The sequence below is a fragment of the Eretmochelys imbricata genome, chromosome 1, assembly GCF_965152235.1.
Source record: "Eretmochelys imbricata isolate rEreImb1 chromosome 1, rEreImb1.hap1, whole genome shotgun sequence".
NCBI lineage: Eukaryota > Metazoa > Chordata > Testudines > Cheloniidae > Eretmochelys > Eretmochelys imbricata.
Window position 1 is genome coordinate 237,159,075 of NC_135572.1, and position 16,551 is coordinate 237,175,625.

At 43.0% G+C, this 16,551-nt stretch overlaps 1 protein-coding gene across 1 annotated transcript in view; it reads left to right on the forward strand.

The window, feature by feature from the left end:
- Nucleotides 1-5,287: 5,287 nt before the first annotated feature.
- The window catches only part of SCUBE1 (signal peptide, CUB domain and EGF like domain containing 1), a 298,416-nt gene continuing 287,152 nt past the window's right edge, over nucleotides 5,288-16,551 (forward strand). The window contains exons 1-2 of the mRNA XM_077807450.1: nucleotides 5,288-5,474; nucleotides 8,346-8,468. Of these exons, the coding sequence (XP_077663576.1) occupies nucleotides 5,288-5,474; nucleotides 8,346-8,468 (310 nt within the window). The remainder of the gene's footprint in view (nucleotides 5,475-8,345; nucleotides 8,469-16,551) is intronic.

Sequence of the window (16,551 nt, forward strand, 5' to 3'; positions counted from 1 at the left end):
GTGTGGAAGGGCTTAGTGTGAGGGGATCCAGGTGTGGGTTGACAGGGTTCTCTCTGGATGCGGGTGGCTCAGTGAGGGATCTGGGTACGGGGGGAGATCTGGATGCACAGAGGCTTGTTCAGGGGTTCTGAGTGCAACAGTAATGGGACTCTGCAGAGGGGGTCCAGGTGAAGGTGGTTGGGGCTCAGCAGGGGATGTAGGTGTGTGTGGGATAGAGCTCAGCGGGGGGTCTGGGTGTGGGGGGCTCAGTGGGAGGTCCAAATGCTGGGGGAGTGAGGCTCAGTGGGGTGGGGATCCAGATGCAGCTGGTTGGAGCTCAATGGGGTGGGAATCTGGGTGCAGGTGGCTCATCGGGGTGCTCCAGCTGCAGGGGGAGTGGGCTTATTGAGGGTTCTGAATGCATGGAAGGGTCTGGGTATGAGGGGATCTGGATGCACAGGGGTTGGGCAGATTGGGAAGCAGCTCCCTGTACAGGGATCCCTCCCCCTGCAGTGAAGGAGTGATGGGCGCAGGAAGCGGCGGGGAGGGGGGAAAGAGTTTACAGAGTTTCCTGTAGCTGGGAGAGAAATCTGGGGGTGGGTCTGACCCGGCCCTGGATGCCGTGCAGGGGAAGAGGAAGTCCCGTCCTCCCCAGCCCAGCGGGGACTAGCAGCTGAGCCCAGCGCAAGGGTAGGAGCCACCATCCAGGTCTTCTCTAGTTTACCCCTGGCCCCACAGTGATTTACCTCTCTGATGGCTGCCCTGGGTATCTGAAACATGCTGCTGGTGAAGGTCACATGACTGTTCTTGTGACTTCCCTTTGCTTCCCTGTCAGAAAGTCATTTTTCTGCAGGGAAGCAAATAAATCTGCGGGGGGGCATGAATTCTGTGCATGCGCAGTAGCACAGAATTCCCCCCAAAGTACCCGATGTCATAAACGGCGTCCCTGAAAATGAAAGGGCTGAACCAAAACCTGCTGAAATAAATGGCAAAACTCACTGAGTTTAGGAGGCTTTGGATCAAGTTCTTAAACAGGAGACAGTGGTGGTGGTGAGGGAGAAAGCATATTTGGACATACATCTTCAGTGATAGTGCAGATGTGGGAAGTTACTTGCAAAAGGGCCAAATCCTTGTCTCTGTTAGAATGCACGCGGTGTGCAGGAGACATCTGGTGGCTTTGGAGGAAGAAATCATTCTCCTCAAAGCTGCAGTGGTGCAAATTCACATACTTCACTGCAGTCATTCCCCATGGCTAGTGCACCCTGTGTGATGAGAGAGATGGACGACAGAATGTTATGCTGCGGATTTACCATGCCAATCGCTTCGCAGAAAAATCCTCTTTGCGTCAAAGTGCAGTACACACATCCTCTGTGCAAACTCCGGGAATTTGCCACCCTCCCCTATCCTGCCCAGTAGAGTCATGCCAATTTCATTTAAAGCCGCCCAGACCACAGAGTGGGATGAGAGGATTTATTATTTATTTTGCAATAGAGGATATAACTGAGATTAGGGCCCCTTTGTGCTAGGCACTGTACATTCCTATAGTGAAAGTCAGTCTCTGCCATAAAGAGCTTTACAATCTAAACAGACAAAGTAGACACAGGATGGAAGAGGAAACTGAAATACAGAGATGGGAATTGACTTGCCCACATTCATACAATAGGTAGGGGAAGAGCTGGGAACAGAAGCCAGGTCTCCTGACTCCCAGTTCAGTGCCCTAGCCACAAGACCACCTTGTGCTGCATGAGACTGTTTTTTAAAATTTTCTCTGTAACTGTCAGCCATCAACAGTGGAAGAGTTGATGATACCATAAATGCTACGGTCTGCCCTCCAAAAGTGTTTCTGGAATGGTGAACATCTATAGGTTGCATCTACCTCCCTGGCCTTGCTAGAAGAGCCTGTTTCAGAGTGAATGTTCATGAAGTTGGGTTGAAGTTTTTAAAAAGAGACAAGTCAAAAAACAAGCATCTTTTTTTTTCCCCTATGGAAAAGGCCTGCAAAACTTTAGATAGTTTTTAAGGGAAGGAGTTTAGATTTTGTGGAGTGTATTGACACCAGGCCAACAATTGGACTGGAGACCAGAAAGTTTTCAGGTGGTGTGCAAAGCAGTGGATTTGTGCACCTCCATTGGTACCTGTAGCACTTACTGGTGGTCTGCAAGCAGACAGCTGGCTGGTCACAAGGGGCTGGCTGTTCCTCCTAGTTTCCTCATGCTATATCCCATTAGAACAAGCTTAAGTACATTATTCCTAATATTAATTTTCCACATAAGCAACATGGATGTTATATGATTGTGAACAGGTGGAGGGGTATGCTGTGTGATCAAGACAGGAAGGGTTCGGGGGGATTCATGAGATCCTCATTATTAAGATGTGGTCCACAATATGCAAAGCAAGTTAAAGAACACCTGATATGAAGACCCAATGTTGATTGACCTCTGGTTAACTGAAAGATCACATTATTATTCATATTATGATAATGGCTAAGAACCTCAGTGAAGGCTCAGGGCCCGTTTGTGCTAGGCTCTGTACAAACACCTTTCCTTAAGTGATTCCACAGGTGCAATCAGCAATTCAGTTTAAAAGAGAAGGCCTTGGCGGTAGGGCATCTTCCATGAGGGATTCTCAGCTCTGGCATGCATTCCGCTCTGTATGTATTCCATGAGGGATATCATGGGATCATTGTGATTATATTTCATTAATGCTGTATGGTCAATTCTAGAAGTTTAGTGCTGATTATTTAAATTGCATGAAATATCGTTTGTGAAGCACCTGAGCCAGAGAGAGAGAGAGACTGAAAAAGTAATCCCAGTGACAAATTAGCATGGATTTAAAATAAAATATTTCTGTGTACTAGAAAAAGTAACTACCACAGTAGTCAAATACAATTATTCTGCTGAGTTAAGAAACTTTTCCACAACTATATTAAAGACTTTAAAAGTTGATGTAGTCTCATTCTTGGATATTTCTAGTCATTTCCTGTGCTGGGAAGCAAATGTTATTTGCCCTTTTGTCCCAATTAAATGTAATCTAATGAAAATGAAATTGAAAATGAAAGAGGAAGAGAAAGGAAATCCAGCATGACAATTTCAGAAAACAGCAGTCTAGAATATTCATAAAGGAAAGGGTTTAACATTCTAGATAACCTAGTCAGTCCTTTATTTATTTATCAGGCAAAATTCTTACTGCAATCTCTTGGAAAAGAAGAGTATTTTCCAGCAGGCTTAGAGGGTGATGGTAGCAATCTACTAAACAGTAGTAATTCAGCTATTTATTAATGAGATTAAAATACTCCTACTACAGCATGCAAAAAATTCACTAGGTGGAGCTCTAAGGTATGAGGTAGTCTCTCTTGGGACCTGCATAGAAGAAACGCTCAATGTACCCATGGGAAGACTTCAGCAACGAACTCACAAGTGCATCTCAAAACCTATTCACGCAAAAATAAGGGGTTGTAATAACAAAAATAAAACCAACCAACCCACCAAGCAGGTAACAAGCTGTGTAAACGTTCAGAAATCAAACAACTTTATGCGGTGGCCTCTTGAACTAATGATTAGCAGTTTGACAGAAGATCATTTTCTATAAGAAAAAGCTAGTTTGAGTAGAAAGAAATGATTCTTCATTTCATTACTTCATACAATGCACAAAGTGACAGGGACAGATTTTTCTTTATTTCCTTCGTAAGGCTTTAAAATATTGATGTTACTCTTATGAACAAATATATGGTGCTAAAAACAAATGCATATAATTGGAAAGAACTTGATAATAGATTAGCAAAGGGGTTTTTATTATTCTGAACCTAGTGAAAAGTTAATTTTATTTCTACCTAAAAGGCATTCTACTTTGATTTTAAATGGTGAAAAACAAGTCTACAGTAGCCAGTATTTCACTGGGGAGGTATCTGTAAAAAACATTGATTTATAATCACCTTGAACAAGATATATCTTTAAAGCATTTCATAATTCTTCTTAAAAAACTAATATGTGGTTCAAAATTTACATTTGCCAGATTACCCTTTTCGAAAGAAAGCTGCTCTCAGTGTTTGCGTTTGAAGCAAAATATTTCGCAGAAGAGAGAGTGAAACTGATATGATCTGAACAAAATGTATCCAGCTACATCAATTTTTTTTGGTGGGGGGAGAAGGAGAACGTTTTCTACGGCATGGAAATCGTCGAGAGTAGAATATAAATACAAACTCCGAGTCTCCAACCTTTGGGGGACTTGAGATAGGAGCTATATTTGTTACCTGCATTAACAGACAAGTGACAGTTTCCCTCTGTGCAACAGAGCTGCATGAATCCATAGTTTCTGAATCCCTGAAGTTTGGACTTAGTTTGTAAAACGACAGTGGTAAGAAAACTCTCGCAGTTGTGTTGGGATGGTCAAACAAATCGAGATCGTTTTCCTCGCTATTCTGTCTGTACTAAAGCCCTAGAATTCTGTTAAAATGTTATGGAAATCTAGTGGCTGGTAATGACCCGAGGCAAGTGGAAAAGACAACACTAAGAGTTAGATGAGGCTGGGGAAGGCAAAGGGGACACAAAAAAAAAAAAAAAGTTTTCTTTTAGTCTGAGCCCAGGAAGGGTGGTGGGGCGGGGGGAGAATCCCTCTTATTGGTTGTCAAGGAGATCTGCTGTTGGGTTTGCTGGACTGTCTGTCTTCAAAGCCTCCTGCCTTTACTCTGAGAGGAGCCATTTCTTTGCAATGCAGGCAGTCACTGAAACCCTCCGAGGGGGCAGAGGCTGAGTAGCCACAAGAACATTTAAGGCTCCTTAAGGACTTTCGACGTACCTGAGACTCTTGCAGCAGATGTGATGTGGGAAGCTTTCTACAGCACGAAAGGGCGGGGAGGGGGGAAGAGAAGTGTGTGTGTGGGGGGGTGTTATTTCACCAAGAAAAGTCCCCCTCCCACCAGATCTAAGTGAAAAGGGGTCAGATTAGATCCTTGAATATTTAAGGGGGGGGGACTTTCCACTGAGTGTCCCCAGTGTTTAGTATTGAAAAATGACTCGTGGCAATGAAACCAGTCACCCCCAGCCCTATCCTGTGTGCTTCTTACCTGTGGGAACGAGTACAAGGTAGCAAGGACAAGTGAGGGAATAGAGCGAAGGGCTGGGGGGGGACGGGGGGACGGGGGGGGACGAGGAATACAAATCTCTCCTAAAAGGCTCTGGGAAGAGTTTAATTCCCTCCCCTCTTCTGCCTTTCCACCTCCCCCTCCCCTCTCTCCAGAGCCCGAGGAGGGATTGGCAATTCCTCCCCGTCCGTCCCGCCTACCCTCCGGGTCCCTCTGCGAATCAGCGGGATGCTGTCAGCGCGTCAGTTTCTCTGGCTCCCCTCTGCCAGTCCCAAGCGCGTCTCTTATCAAAGAAACACACCAACTGCATTGAATCATATCATTATCATGGGGACTGTTTGTTTTTCATGGCACTTTTGTTTGTTTTTCGCTCTCTTCTACACTGGCAGGTTTGCGGGAGGCAATGGGGTCCCAGGTAAGAGAGATCTTTCACCTACTCCTCTTTCTTTAGACGCGGGTTGTGGAAAGCAATTGCTGATGAAGGGACTGTATTTCTTCTCCCTCCCCTCTTATTTCTATAAAGGTGTGGGGAAGGAGGGAGGAGTAGACCTCTTTTGATTTTGCTGCTAATATTGCTAAAGGCTTTAAAAGTTGTTGTGGGGTTGAGTTGTTCTCTGTGTTTGATGCTCTTATATTCAAAGAGACTTTTTGGAAGGTTTTTTTTTTAAAGTTACTTCCCATAAGTGCTTGTGAAAATAGATAAGTGGTGCAAATAAATCTAGGTTCTGTGCAAGGAAAAGGTTAGGTATTGTATATTTTAAAGTTTCCCGTGTCTTTCCATTAACCTAAAGACCTGATATTACCCTCCACTTGTCTTATACCTTTTAAATAGCCCCCCCCCCTTGAAATATTAACTTCGCTACGTTGTAAAATCTGCACAGAAATGCTGTAAACCAGTGGGGGTTTATCTGGTTTGTTGGTAAAGCTGCATACAGCTCTCGAAGTTTGATTTTTTTAAAAAAAAACTTGAGAGAGGTTTTTTTTTAATCGCTTCTCCCAAAATGTAAGGGGATTGATGAAGCAAAATGCACGCCTCCCGTGTACAAATTATTGTAGCCCAAGAAAGACAACGTGAAATTAGTAGCAGGGGAAAAGCTCATATTTGATTTTGCCTTTTTCGTTTGACTCATTGGCATTCAAGCCTGACTCCCAGGCATCTTCTGGTTGCTGCGAAATGTCCCCCTTGGCTCAATGCAGTTTAAATTTTTGACGGCATTATAAAGAGCCCAGCTGTCACTTTTGCTGATCTTGACGGGAGGTGGGTGCCAGTTTAATGAGTCAAAAATATGAACCAAGGCGTTTTAAAAAAATCTTCTCTTCTTTTTGTGCTTGACTGAATCTGTGCCTGATCTCAGCAAAATACCCTCAGCCACCCTCCCCAAGCGAATTCACGTAAATCACAGCTAGATCTGAACTGGCTCAGCAGCTAAAATAAACGAAAGGGAAAGAAAGAAGGAACCCGATTACAGCCCTGCGTTTCTCAAGGAGACACAATACTCTGCTTTCGAGTGGGGGAAAAAACTTTTTTCTTCCTATTCCTTTAAAAAAAAAAATCCAGATTCCTTGTTGTTTGGCTGGTTCAGATTCTTAAAGGAAAGTGAAGGTGCATCCTGAAAGCAATTCTGTCCTTTATTCCCCCTCTTTGCAAAGTTCTCTGATGTGTGCAATATCTGATTATTCGCCTCCCTCCAAATAGCCCCTCCAGTCCCCGGTGACTTTGAAGGATCCTTGTTTCATCACTGGAGATGGCTGAGCGAGCATTTCTGAAACAATTAGCGTTAGGATTTCAATACAACTGTTTTCACTTTACTGCACCTTTTCTGAGGATCTGTTAATCTAATTGGCATGAAACAAACTGCACATGGATGTCACTGGATTCCTTCTTCCCGCCCCACCCCGCCCCTACTCCCGTTACTTTATAAGCATAAATCCTAGCTTCACTTTATCGTGCTTTAACTGTTACCCAGATCGTAAAATATTACTTCTGATCAGAGGGCTCCCTCTACGTGTGTGGGTGAGTGTGTCTAGCTAGGGAGCCCCAGATGTGCTACTGCATTAAATTGTGAGGAAATCCATTTGAAGTGTATTCCCACTAAGGGGGATTTTCCTTATTGACATTAAGACAGCAATCAATAGCCCATGGCCACTTTCTTCCGTTAGCGCTGAGGCTTTGGAGGGCCCATCTCCCACAGAAACTGACATTCTTCCAAAGGGTCAGTCATTTCCCTCCCCCTTGGCAACTTCATTGCCTCTTCTCTGACAGTCACTTCATGCATTCAACTACAGTAGATGGAGAAAGGAGGAAGTTTGTGTAGTTGTCACTGGATTTTAAATTTTCCCATGTACACCCGCAGAACGTCAGGGAAAAGGGTTAGCTTGTCTTTATATGTTCACTTCATTAACATTCCCTTCTTCTCAACCCATTTCCCCCCCCCCCTTTAAAAAATCTAAGGAGAAAACTAGTGCTCATCATTGGGAGGGGGTACTTTTTAAAAAAAAAGAATCTTGTATCCTTGTTTTAAAAGTCTACACATCATTAAAGACTCTGAAAGGAGAACGTTCAGAGAAGTTGAACATGCAGTTTCTTTTAAATGAGTTTTGGGGTATACATTGAGTATACATAAATGAGTATACATTTACTGCAGGTTACTCTTCTCCCCACAGATTTCTGGAGTTCCCTGTGCTCTCCCATTCATTGTTGGGTGTGTTTTTGTTTTTTGTTTTGGGGTGGGTTTTTTTGGCCCCTTAATAAAAAGGATTAATGTAGTTTGACTCTTCAAATATTTTTCTTATTGCCCTGCTAAGGTAGTTTGTTTAAACTGGTATCTGTCTTTCTAAATTAAAAGAGATGTTTTCTGGCAATATCCAAATTTCCTTTTCCCGGTCACTTAAATCATCTCTTATTTTGATTAGACAGACTAATAGAGTTGGTTGAAATTAGTGTGTACATTTTTCCAGTGTAGATCTACACGACAGACTGTGTAGATACAAACCTTCTAACTTCTGATTTGATTCCTAATGCATGTGAAGGATTTTTGAGCCTTTGAGCCTTTGTGGAGGAATAAAACTAGCTTTAGAGAATTAAAGGTTGGGATATTTTTAAACAAGTAAAAAAGAACAGCAGCAACAATAACCAAATAAAATAATCCCCTCTGTTCATAGTGAGACTCAGAAGTCAGTCGACTAAACAACTTCTTCAGTTGGAGTGCCCATGTAAAGGGGTTTCTGATCTCTCACTGTTGAGATCTCTTCTTATATCTCTCATGTGTTCATTCTGTGATTACAGATGCTGATGAATGTGCCGAAGGGACAGACGATTGCCACATTGATGCAATATGTCAAAATACACCTAAATCCTACAAATGCATCTGTAAACCAGGTTATAAAGGAGAAGGGAAACAATGTGAAGGTAAGGATAGCTCCTCTTTCTTTTCTCCCCCCCCCCCTTCTTATTTGTTTGCTCTGTAAATAGCTGAATTCCTCAAACGATTAATGTAGATTTACAGCTGCTTAACCTCAAATCTTGGTGTTTATTGGCAAGCATCCCCTGCTGCTTCTGCTAATTGTTCTGCTTCAACAACATAGAGTCCTACAGTCCGCTTTAAAAAATAAAACCAGGGAGAATCGTCTTCTATTAAAGCCAATCCGGTTTTAAACAAAAATGTTCCAAGAAGCGCATGGGCGTGTTTAGTTTTCAGTGTTTAAAAAGGTCCTATTCAAATCACGTGATCATAACCCTGGTGGAGAGGGATCTGAGCCTGGAACACTCCAAACAGTTTTGGCTGGTACTAAGCAGTGACCCTGAACTGCAGAGTGTGGTTACGGGGGAGAGGGGGGAATAGATCTCTAGCCCTTCCTTTCTAATTCTCATATCACACAAATAAGTGATGGGAGAGACAGTTTATGACCTAGTTGTTATTTCTCTTTAAAATTCCCCACAGTTAAAGACAGGTAGTAACATAAGATGCTGTACTGAACCATTTGCCTATGTACTCCAGTATCCCATTGCTGGCAATGACCAATACCAGATGTTTTAGAGGAAGATGCAGAAAACTGTAGGCAGTCATGGGCTAACCTGTTTCTCCAACCTGCCCATGAAGGTTTTCCCCGAAACCCAAATAGTTAGACATTGGCATAAATCTTGAAGAGTCCAGGTTTATATATATTCCAAAGCCCCTTTTTACATATGGCTATTATAGCTCTGCATGATCTTGTTATCCATGTAGGTATCCAAGGCTTTTTATTTCATGCTCATAAGCTTTTTGGGCTCAATGATATCTTGGGATAATGAGTTCCACAGCACATTGTGTATCATATGACAAAAATATTTTCTCTTGTTGGTTTTGAATTTGCTACCTTTCATTTTCATTGAGTGTCCTCTTGTTCTTGTGTAAGTGACAAGTTCTCTCTCTCCCTTTGAATTACAATGATTACAGTTCGGATAGGAAACCCAGTTGTCCAGCTCATCCTACATTTGATTTACTGATGTTATCAAGAGACTATAAACTTTCCTGAGTTTCTGGAACCTCACCAAGAGCCTGATCCAGCCCCCACTGAAGTCAGTGGAAGTTCTGTCCTTGATTTCCATAGGACAAGGACTGTAACTGCAAAAAAACAAAAGCTTTGAGGGGCTCTTGAAATGATGTGTATATAAAGTGATTGCGTGTATCTCTGGGTCTGTGGAACACCTTCCCTACTTGATCTGTACAAAGCTATAGAATTAGCCATTTTTAAAGCCCATTTTTTTATTTCAAGGAGCCTTTGGCATGCCATTGGGTTTATTGTATTTATACTGACTTTAATGGTGGCTTTACTTTCGTCTTTAAGTCAATCCATTCTAAGTGTGTAGGGTATTTTGATAGGCATTATATAAATTAATATTTCAAATGTTATACATTCTGTCTTGTCTTTTGTACTTCACCAGAGAGATCATTCTTTTGTTAGCAAGAATGAATATTATAGTCACTGCAGGATGCAGGGGGTTTCTTTTGTTTTTTTCACTTGTAGATGCTTAGCAGTGTTATAAATTCCCTTCCAAATCTGTATGTTTTTCTAGAGCAGTCTGCAACTTTTTCAAATTGTTTAGTGCAGTATACTATTATACTGTTACACTATTAAAAAGATTAAAGACCTAAAAATGACTTTGCTGAAGTCCACAAAAATTTGAAACCACATATTATTCTCACTGGACTTCCAAAATGTTTGTTCAAGCACCATCATAAAGCATTTTTGTGGTTGTCATATTTTTCTGTCTTGGGTTTAAATTGACCGAAATAAATTCTTACTGTCCACCTCTTGGTGCTGTAGTGTCTCTGAACTGCTGTTTGTTGGAAGCTAGAGTTTTTTTTCTTGCAAACAGATCAAGAGACTCATTCATTAATAAAGTTCCACAGGACCCTGATAAGGTGGGTGAACATCATTATGCTTTTTTTTATAGATAAGTATACTTAGGTAGAGGGAGGTTAATATAAGGTCACACAGCAACTCAGTGGCAGAGCTAAGATCTATCTCCCAGTCTGCTACTCAGCAAGAATAAATTAATTTTGCATCTTCAGGTCAAACTTATCAAAACCACAGAGAAAAATAGAGCAACAGCATTGATTGTTATGTAATACATTACTACAAGACAAATACTGCCAGTAGCCAAACTCCTGAAAGCTATTTTGTAAGATACATGCTGTTATGTCTGTGATAACAAAGATAATTCTCCAGGTGAAATATGACAAATAATAATACCTACAGTGTCAAAGCCAGAACTGGAACAATTAATTATTCTGTCTCTTTATATCAGAGTTCTTCCAAATGGTTTTTGATCTACTGAAATTTATTACCTATGAAAACAAGAGGTCATTTTGAAAGATAATGTTGTCTCACTAAGTGTCTGTTACATATGCCAGTGAGAACCATCATATATATATTGCTTAACTTCCTAAAAAACAAAACAAAACACAAGGCAACCCTCTGATAGTGAAGTTGCTTTCTCCATTGAACCAAATTTTACACAATAAGCTGGGGTTCCCCATAATCGGAACTGCAGCTCACATACTGTAATGAACTGAAACAAATCAAGATTTATAAACCATAAATAGAGTTCACTAAAATTGTTGAATATATTGTAAATGGGTTCCACTGTACACGGTAACATTTTTTCCGAGGGCCTGCCTTAGATTTTTTTTTTTTTTGAGTCAATGGAAATGACATTTTTGGGGACAGGGGAGGTATTGAAAACATACTTGATTTATGTATTTATACAATTGGTCTGACACCCACATTGTCTACACAAAAAATACAAACTCACAAATCTGGCCATGACATTTGTTTACTTTTTAAAATCTAGTCAGTCATTTTAAAATAAAAAGGTAGGATCTTAATGTTAATACTTGTCTCTTCTGCTGTAGGAAAAGTGGAGCCCAGTGTCTTGTGCTGGAATCTGTGCATATGTTGCTACTCTATAAACAAAAGGGTTGGAAGAAATTTACAGGTGCAGAAACACTCTCTTGAGAACCTGAAGTGACCTTTTAGCAATTAGACTGAAACAGTAACTTTTCCTGCTGATCCTTAATTTCTCTGGGTAGGGATCTCTTGTCTGCACAGAGCTCCTCTAAACTTTGATTTTCCATGAACCTCGGTTGGACTGGGCTTCTCTGACTGTCCAAGTTTTCCCAATAAAGGGGAAAGGTCCCCCAATCCCTCTGTGTCTCTCCCCCTCTTTTGTTCTCCCTAGTTCGGCATTTTCTGCTCCCACCCACGCTCCTGCTGCTCTACTAGATATGAAGACAGGAGCCACAAAGAGCAGTTCCTATGCCCTGGTCCAGCCTGCAATTTTGCATCCCCTTTGAACAAACTACCCAGGTTAAGGTGTTTAAAATATACTTCTACGGTCCAAATATTAAATATTATTAATATGTTAATACTCATAAGTACCTGAACTATGGCCTTATTCTTCTATGGTCCGAAGCCACTCCCTTTCTATAGAAATGTGACTTTCAACATTTTAAAATGGCTTTAAACATATATCCTCTGTTTGTGTGTGTGAGTGATAAATATAAAGGGAAGGGTAACAACCTTTATGTATGCAGTAAAATAAAATCCCTCTTGGCCAGAGGTACAGAATCCCCTTACCTGTAAGGGGTTAATCAGTTCAATTAACCTAGTTGGCACCTGACCAGAAGGACCAATGGGGAAGATACTTTCAAATCTGGGGCGGGAGGGGAAAGGCTTTGTTTTGTGTTCTGTGTGTGTTCTCTCCAAGACAAAGAGAGAGACCAAGCAAATAATCCAGCTCCTACTGAAATGATACATCTAATATTCCAGAAATACTAAGTAATAGCAGGGAATGCGTTAGATTATCTTTTGTTTTAGCCTGTGAATTTTCCCTGTGCTAAGAGGGAGGTTTATCCCTGTTTTTTGTAACGTTGAAGTTTTGCCTAGGGGGGAATCCTCTGTGTTTTAAGTGTTATTACCCTGTAAAATTACCTTCCATCCTGATTTTACAGAGGTGGTGCTTTTACTTTTTCTCCTTATAATAAAGTTCTGTTTTTTAAGAATCTGATTGGGTTTTAGTGTCCTAAAAACCCAAGGTCTGGTCTGTGCTCACCTTGTTTACCTATCTGGTTGGTAGATTATTCTCAAGCTTCCCCAGGAAAGGGGATGAAGGGGCTTGGGGGAATATTTTTGGGAAACAGGAGCTCCAAGTGGTCCTTTTCCTGAATCTTTGTCTAACTCACTTGGTGGTGGCAGCAGTACTCATCCAAGGACAAGGAAGGATTTGTGCCTTGGGGAAGTTTTTAACCTAAGATGGTAGAAATAAGCTTAGGGGGTCTTTCATGTGGGTCCCCACATCTTAACCCTAGAGTTCAGAGTGGGGAGGGAACCTTGACATGGTGGTGGCACAGTGGGATAATTTTGAACATGAAGCACAGACCTTAGGATTTTAAAAAGAAAATATTTTTTCTTTTGATTGCTTGAAGTCAGGGAGGATTTTTTTTTAAAGGACACTTTTTTTGTTTGTTTGTTTCTTCTCTGCCTCAGGGCAGAGTAGTTAAGCTACAGCAAGGGAATTCATAAGCTAGGTGTTTTTTTTCTTTCTAGCTCTCGGGTTAGGCTAGGCTAAGCGGAGGGAGGCTAGGATGATGGAAAGTGATGTCCAAAAGAAACTAGATTTAACCAAATTGGAAGCTGAAGAAAGAAAGAAGGAACATGAAAGACAACTGGAATTAAAACAGATGGAGATTGATGCACAAGTGGCCAGCGAAAAAGCTGCTAGGAAGGAGAAGGAAAAAGAGAGGCAGCATGCTCAGGAAGAGAGGGAAAGAGAGAGAGGAAGCATGAACTGGAGGTGATGAAGTTAAAAGGACAAAGCCCTTCAGCAGTTGGCACCACCTCCCCAAAAATCCACAAATGGGAATGAGTGTGTCCACAGTATGATGAATCCAGTGATATTGCTGAATATTTCATCACCTTTTAGAGACTGTGCACCTTCTATGCAATTCCTGAAGATCACAAGATGACCACACTGGTAGAAAAATTGACTGGAAGAGCTCTGGACATATTCAACAAGACGCCTATTGAGGATGCTTCTGACTATGTTAAATTCAATGATTTGGTTTTGAAGCGATTTCAAATTACACCTGAAACTTATAGAGTGAAATTTAGAGCCCTTAAGAGAGGGGCTGGACTAAGTAATGTGGCTTATGTAAACCAGATGAAGGATCTGTTAGATAAATGGGTCAAAGGAAGGGGTGTAACTAGCTCTGAAGGAATGTGTGATTTGGTTGTCCAGGAGCAGTTCCTGACTATGACCAATGATGATGTAAAACAGTGTTTGCGGGATAAGAAAATGGACTCATCAGAAAGTCTTGCTTCTTATGCTGATCAGTATGAATAGTCCCAGAATTTCAGAGAGGTGGGGCAAATTGGAACAAAACAGGTGGAGGTAGCAGAGAGGAACAACCATGGTCGCAGTTTGGGTGGATACCAGAAGGGACACCCCGAGACCACATCCTACCACCAGGGGCAGCCCAAGGCCCCAACTACATCCCAAGGAAAATCCCAGACACCTTATTGTCCGACCATACCATTCTCCAGCAACCCACCTCGCCCCAGTGACCAGTCAGCTGGCGATGTTTTAAATGTAATGAGCTGGGGTATGTAAAGGCCAACTGCCCCAAGAACCCCAACAGATTGCAGTTCATTGCACCGGGGTCACACCAGAGGTCCTCAGGCCCAGACGCCTCCCAGATATCCTCAGAGTGAAGCAAAACTTTGAGTGTGGGCGGGAAGAAGGTTATCGTGTGGAGGGACACTGGAGCACAAGCGTCAGCTATCCACCAATCTCTAGTGGACCTCAAATTCATCAACCCAGAGACCCAAGTGACTATGCAACCCTTCAAGTCAAACTCTTTTGACTTTTCTACAGCCAAGTTGCCTATCCACTGGTCAGGAATGTGGACTTTTGCAGTCTATGACGATTATCCCATTCCCATGCTGCTGGAGGAAGACTTGGCCAACCATGTGAAGCTAGCCAAGCGGGTGGGAATGGTCACCCACAGCCAGGCTAAGCAAGCCTTCACACATAGCTCTGTTCCTGAGCCTTCTACAAGAGCCCAGTCTGTGTTACCAGAGACCCAGACTGAGGTGGTGGAATTGGACCCCATGCCAACGTCTGCAACAGCAGTAGTGGATCCAGTTGCAGAGACCCAGCCAGATCCAGTCCCAGAACTGGACCTGGTGGAGCAACCAGCACCAGAACCATTGCCAGCACTGAATCCAGAGCTTGCAACCCCATCAGCAACTCCAACATCAGAGGGCACCCCCAAGCTTGCACTGACAGCAGCAGCTAAACCAGCGCAAGAGGCTCAACCGGAGCCTGAAACACAACATAGTGCACCAGCAGAGAGTGGTTCACAGTCAACAGAAACACCCGCATCACCTGCATCGCTTCCAGGGGGACCAAGCCCAAGTCCACAACCCAGTGAGGAACTGATGTCTCCAGCATCAAGAGAACAGTTCCAGGCCGAGCAGGAAGCAGATGAAAGCCTCCATGGAGCTTGGACGGCAGCACAGAACAACGCAACACCACTCAGCTCTTCTGATCGATCCGGTTTGTTGTAGAAAGAGGACTTTTATACAAGGAAACTCTTTTGGGTGGGCACCAGGAAGACTGGCATCCTCAAAGACAGTTGGTACTTCCAACTAAGTACCGGGTCAAGTTCTTGAGCTTAGCCCACGATCATCCTAGTGGCCTGCTGCGGTGAACAAGACCAAAGACCATTTGGGGAAGTCCTTCCACTGGGAGGGAATGGGCAAGGACATTTCTACCTATGTCCGGTATTGTGAGGTATGCCAAAGAGTGGGAAAACCCCAAGACCAGGTCAAAGCCCCTCTCCAGCCACTCCCCATCATTGAGGTTCCATTTCAGCGAGTAGCTGTGGATATTCTGGGAAAAAGACACCCAGAGGAAAGCAGTACATACTGACTTCCGTGGATTTTGCCATGTGATGGCTGGAAGCAGTAACTCTAAGCACACCAGGGCTAAAAGTGTGTGCCAGGCATTAACAGACATTTTTGCCAGGGTAGGTTGGCCCTCTGACATCCTTACAGATTCGGGAACTAATTTCCTGGCAGGAACCATGAAAAGCCTTTGGGAAGCTCATGGGGTGAACCACTTGGTTGCCACCCCTTACCACCATCAAACAAATGGCCTGGTGGAGAAGTTTAATGGGACTTTGGGGGCCATGATACCTAAATTCATAAATGAGCACTCCAATGATTGGGACCTAGTGTTGCAGCAGTTGCTCTTTGCCTACAGAGCTGTACCACATCCCAGTTTAGGGTTTTCACCATTTGAACTTGTGTGTGGCCACGAGGTTAAGGAGCCATTACAGTTGGTGAAGCAGCAATGGGAGAGGTTGACGCATTCTCCAGGAACTAACATTCTGGACTTTGTAAACAACCTACAAAACACCCTCCAAGACTCTTCAGCCCTTGCTAGAGAAAACCTAACAGATGCTCAGGAAGAGCAAAAGGCCTGATATGATAAACATGCCAGAGAGCATTCCTTCAAAGTAGGGGACCAGGTCATGATCTTGAAGGCCCCCCCAGGCTCATAAGATGGAAGCATCATGGGAAGGGCCATTTACGGTCCAAGAGCACCTGGGAGCAGTTAACTATCTCATAGCATCCCCCACCTCAACCCTAAAGCCTAAAGTGTACCATGTTAATTCTCTGAAGCCCTTTTATTCCAGCGAATTAAAGGTTTGTCAGTTTACAGCCCAGGGAGGAAATGATGCTGAGTGGCCTGAAGGTATCTACTATGAAGGAAACAGTGCTGTGGCGTGGAAGAGGTGAACCTCTCCATGACCCTTGGACGTATGCAGCGACAGCAGATCAAGGAGCTGTGCGCTATCTTCACACCGATGTTTTCAGCCACCCCAGGATGGACCAAAAGGGCATACCACTCCATGACATAGGTAATGCTCGCCCAATTAGAA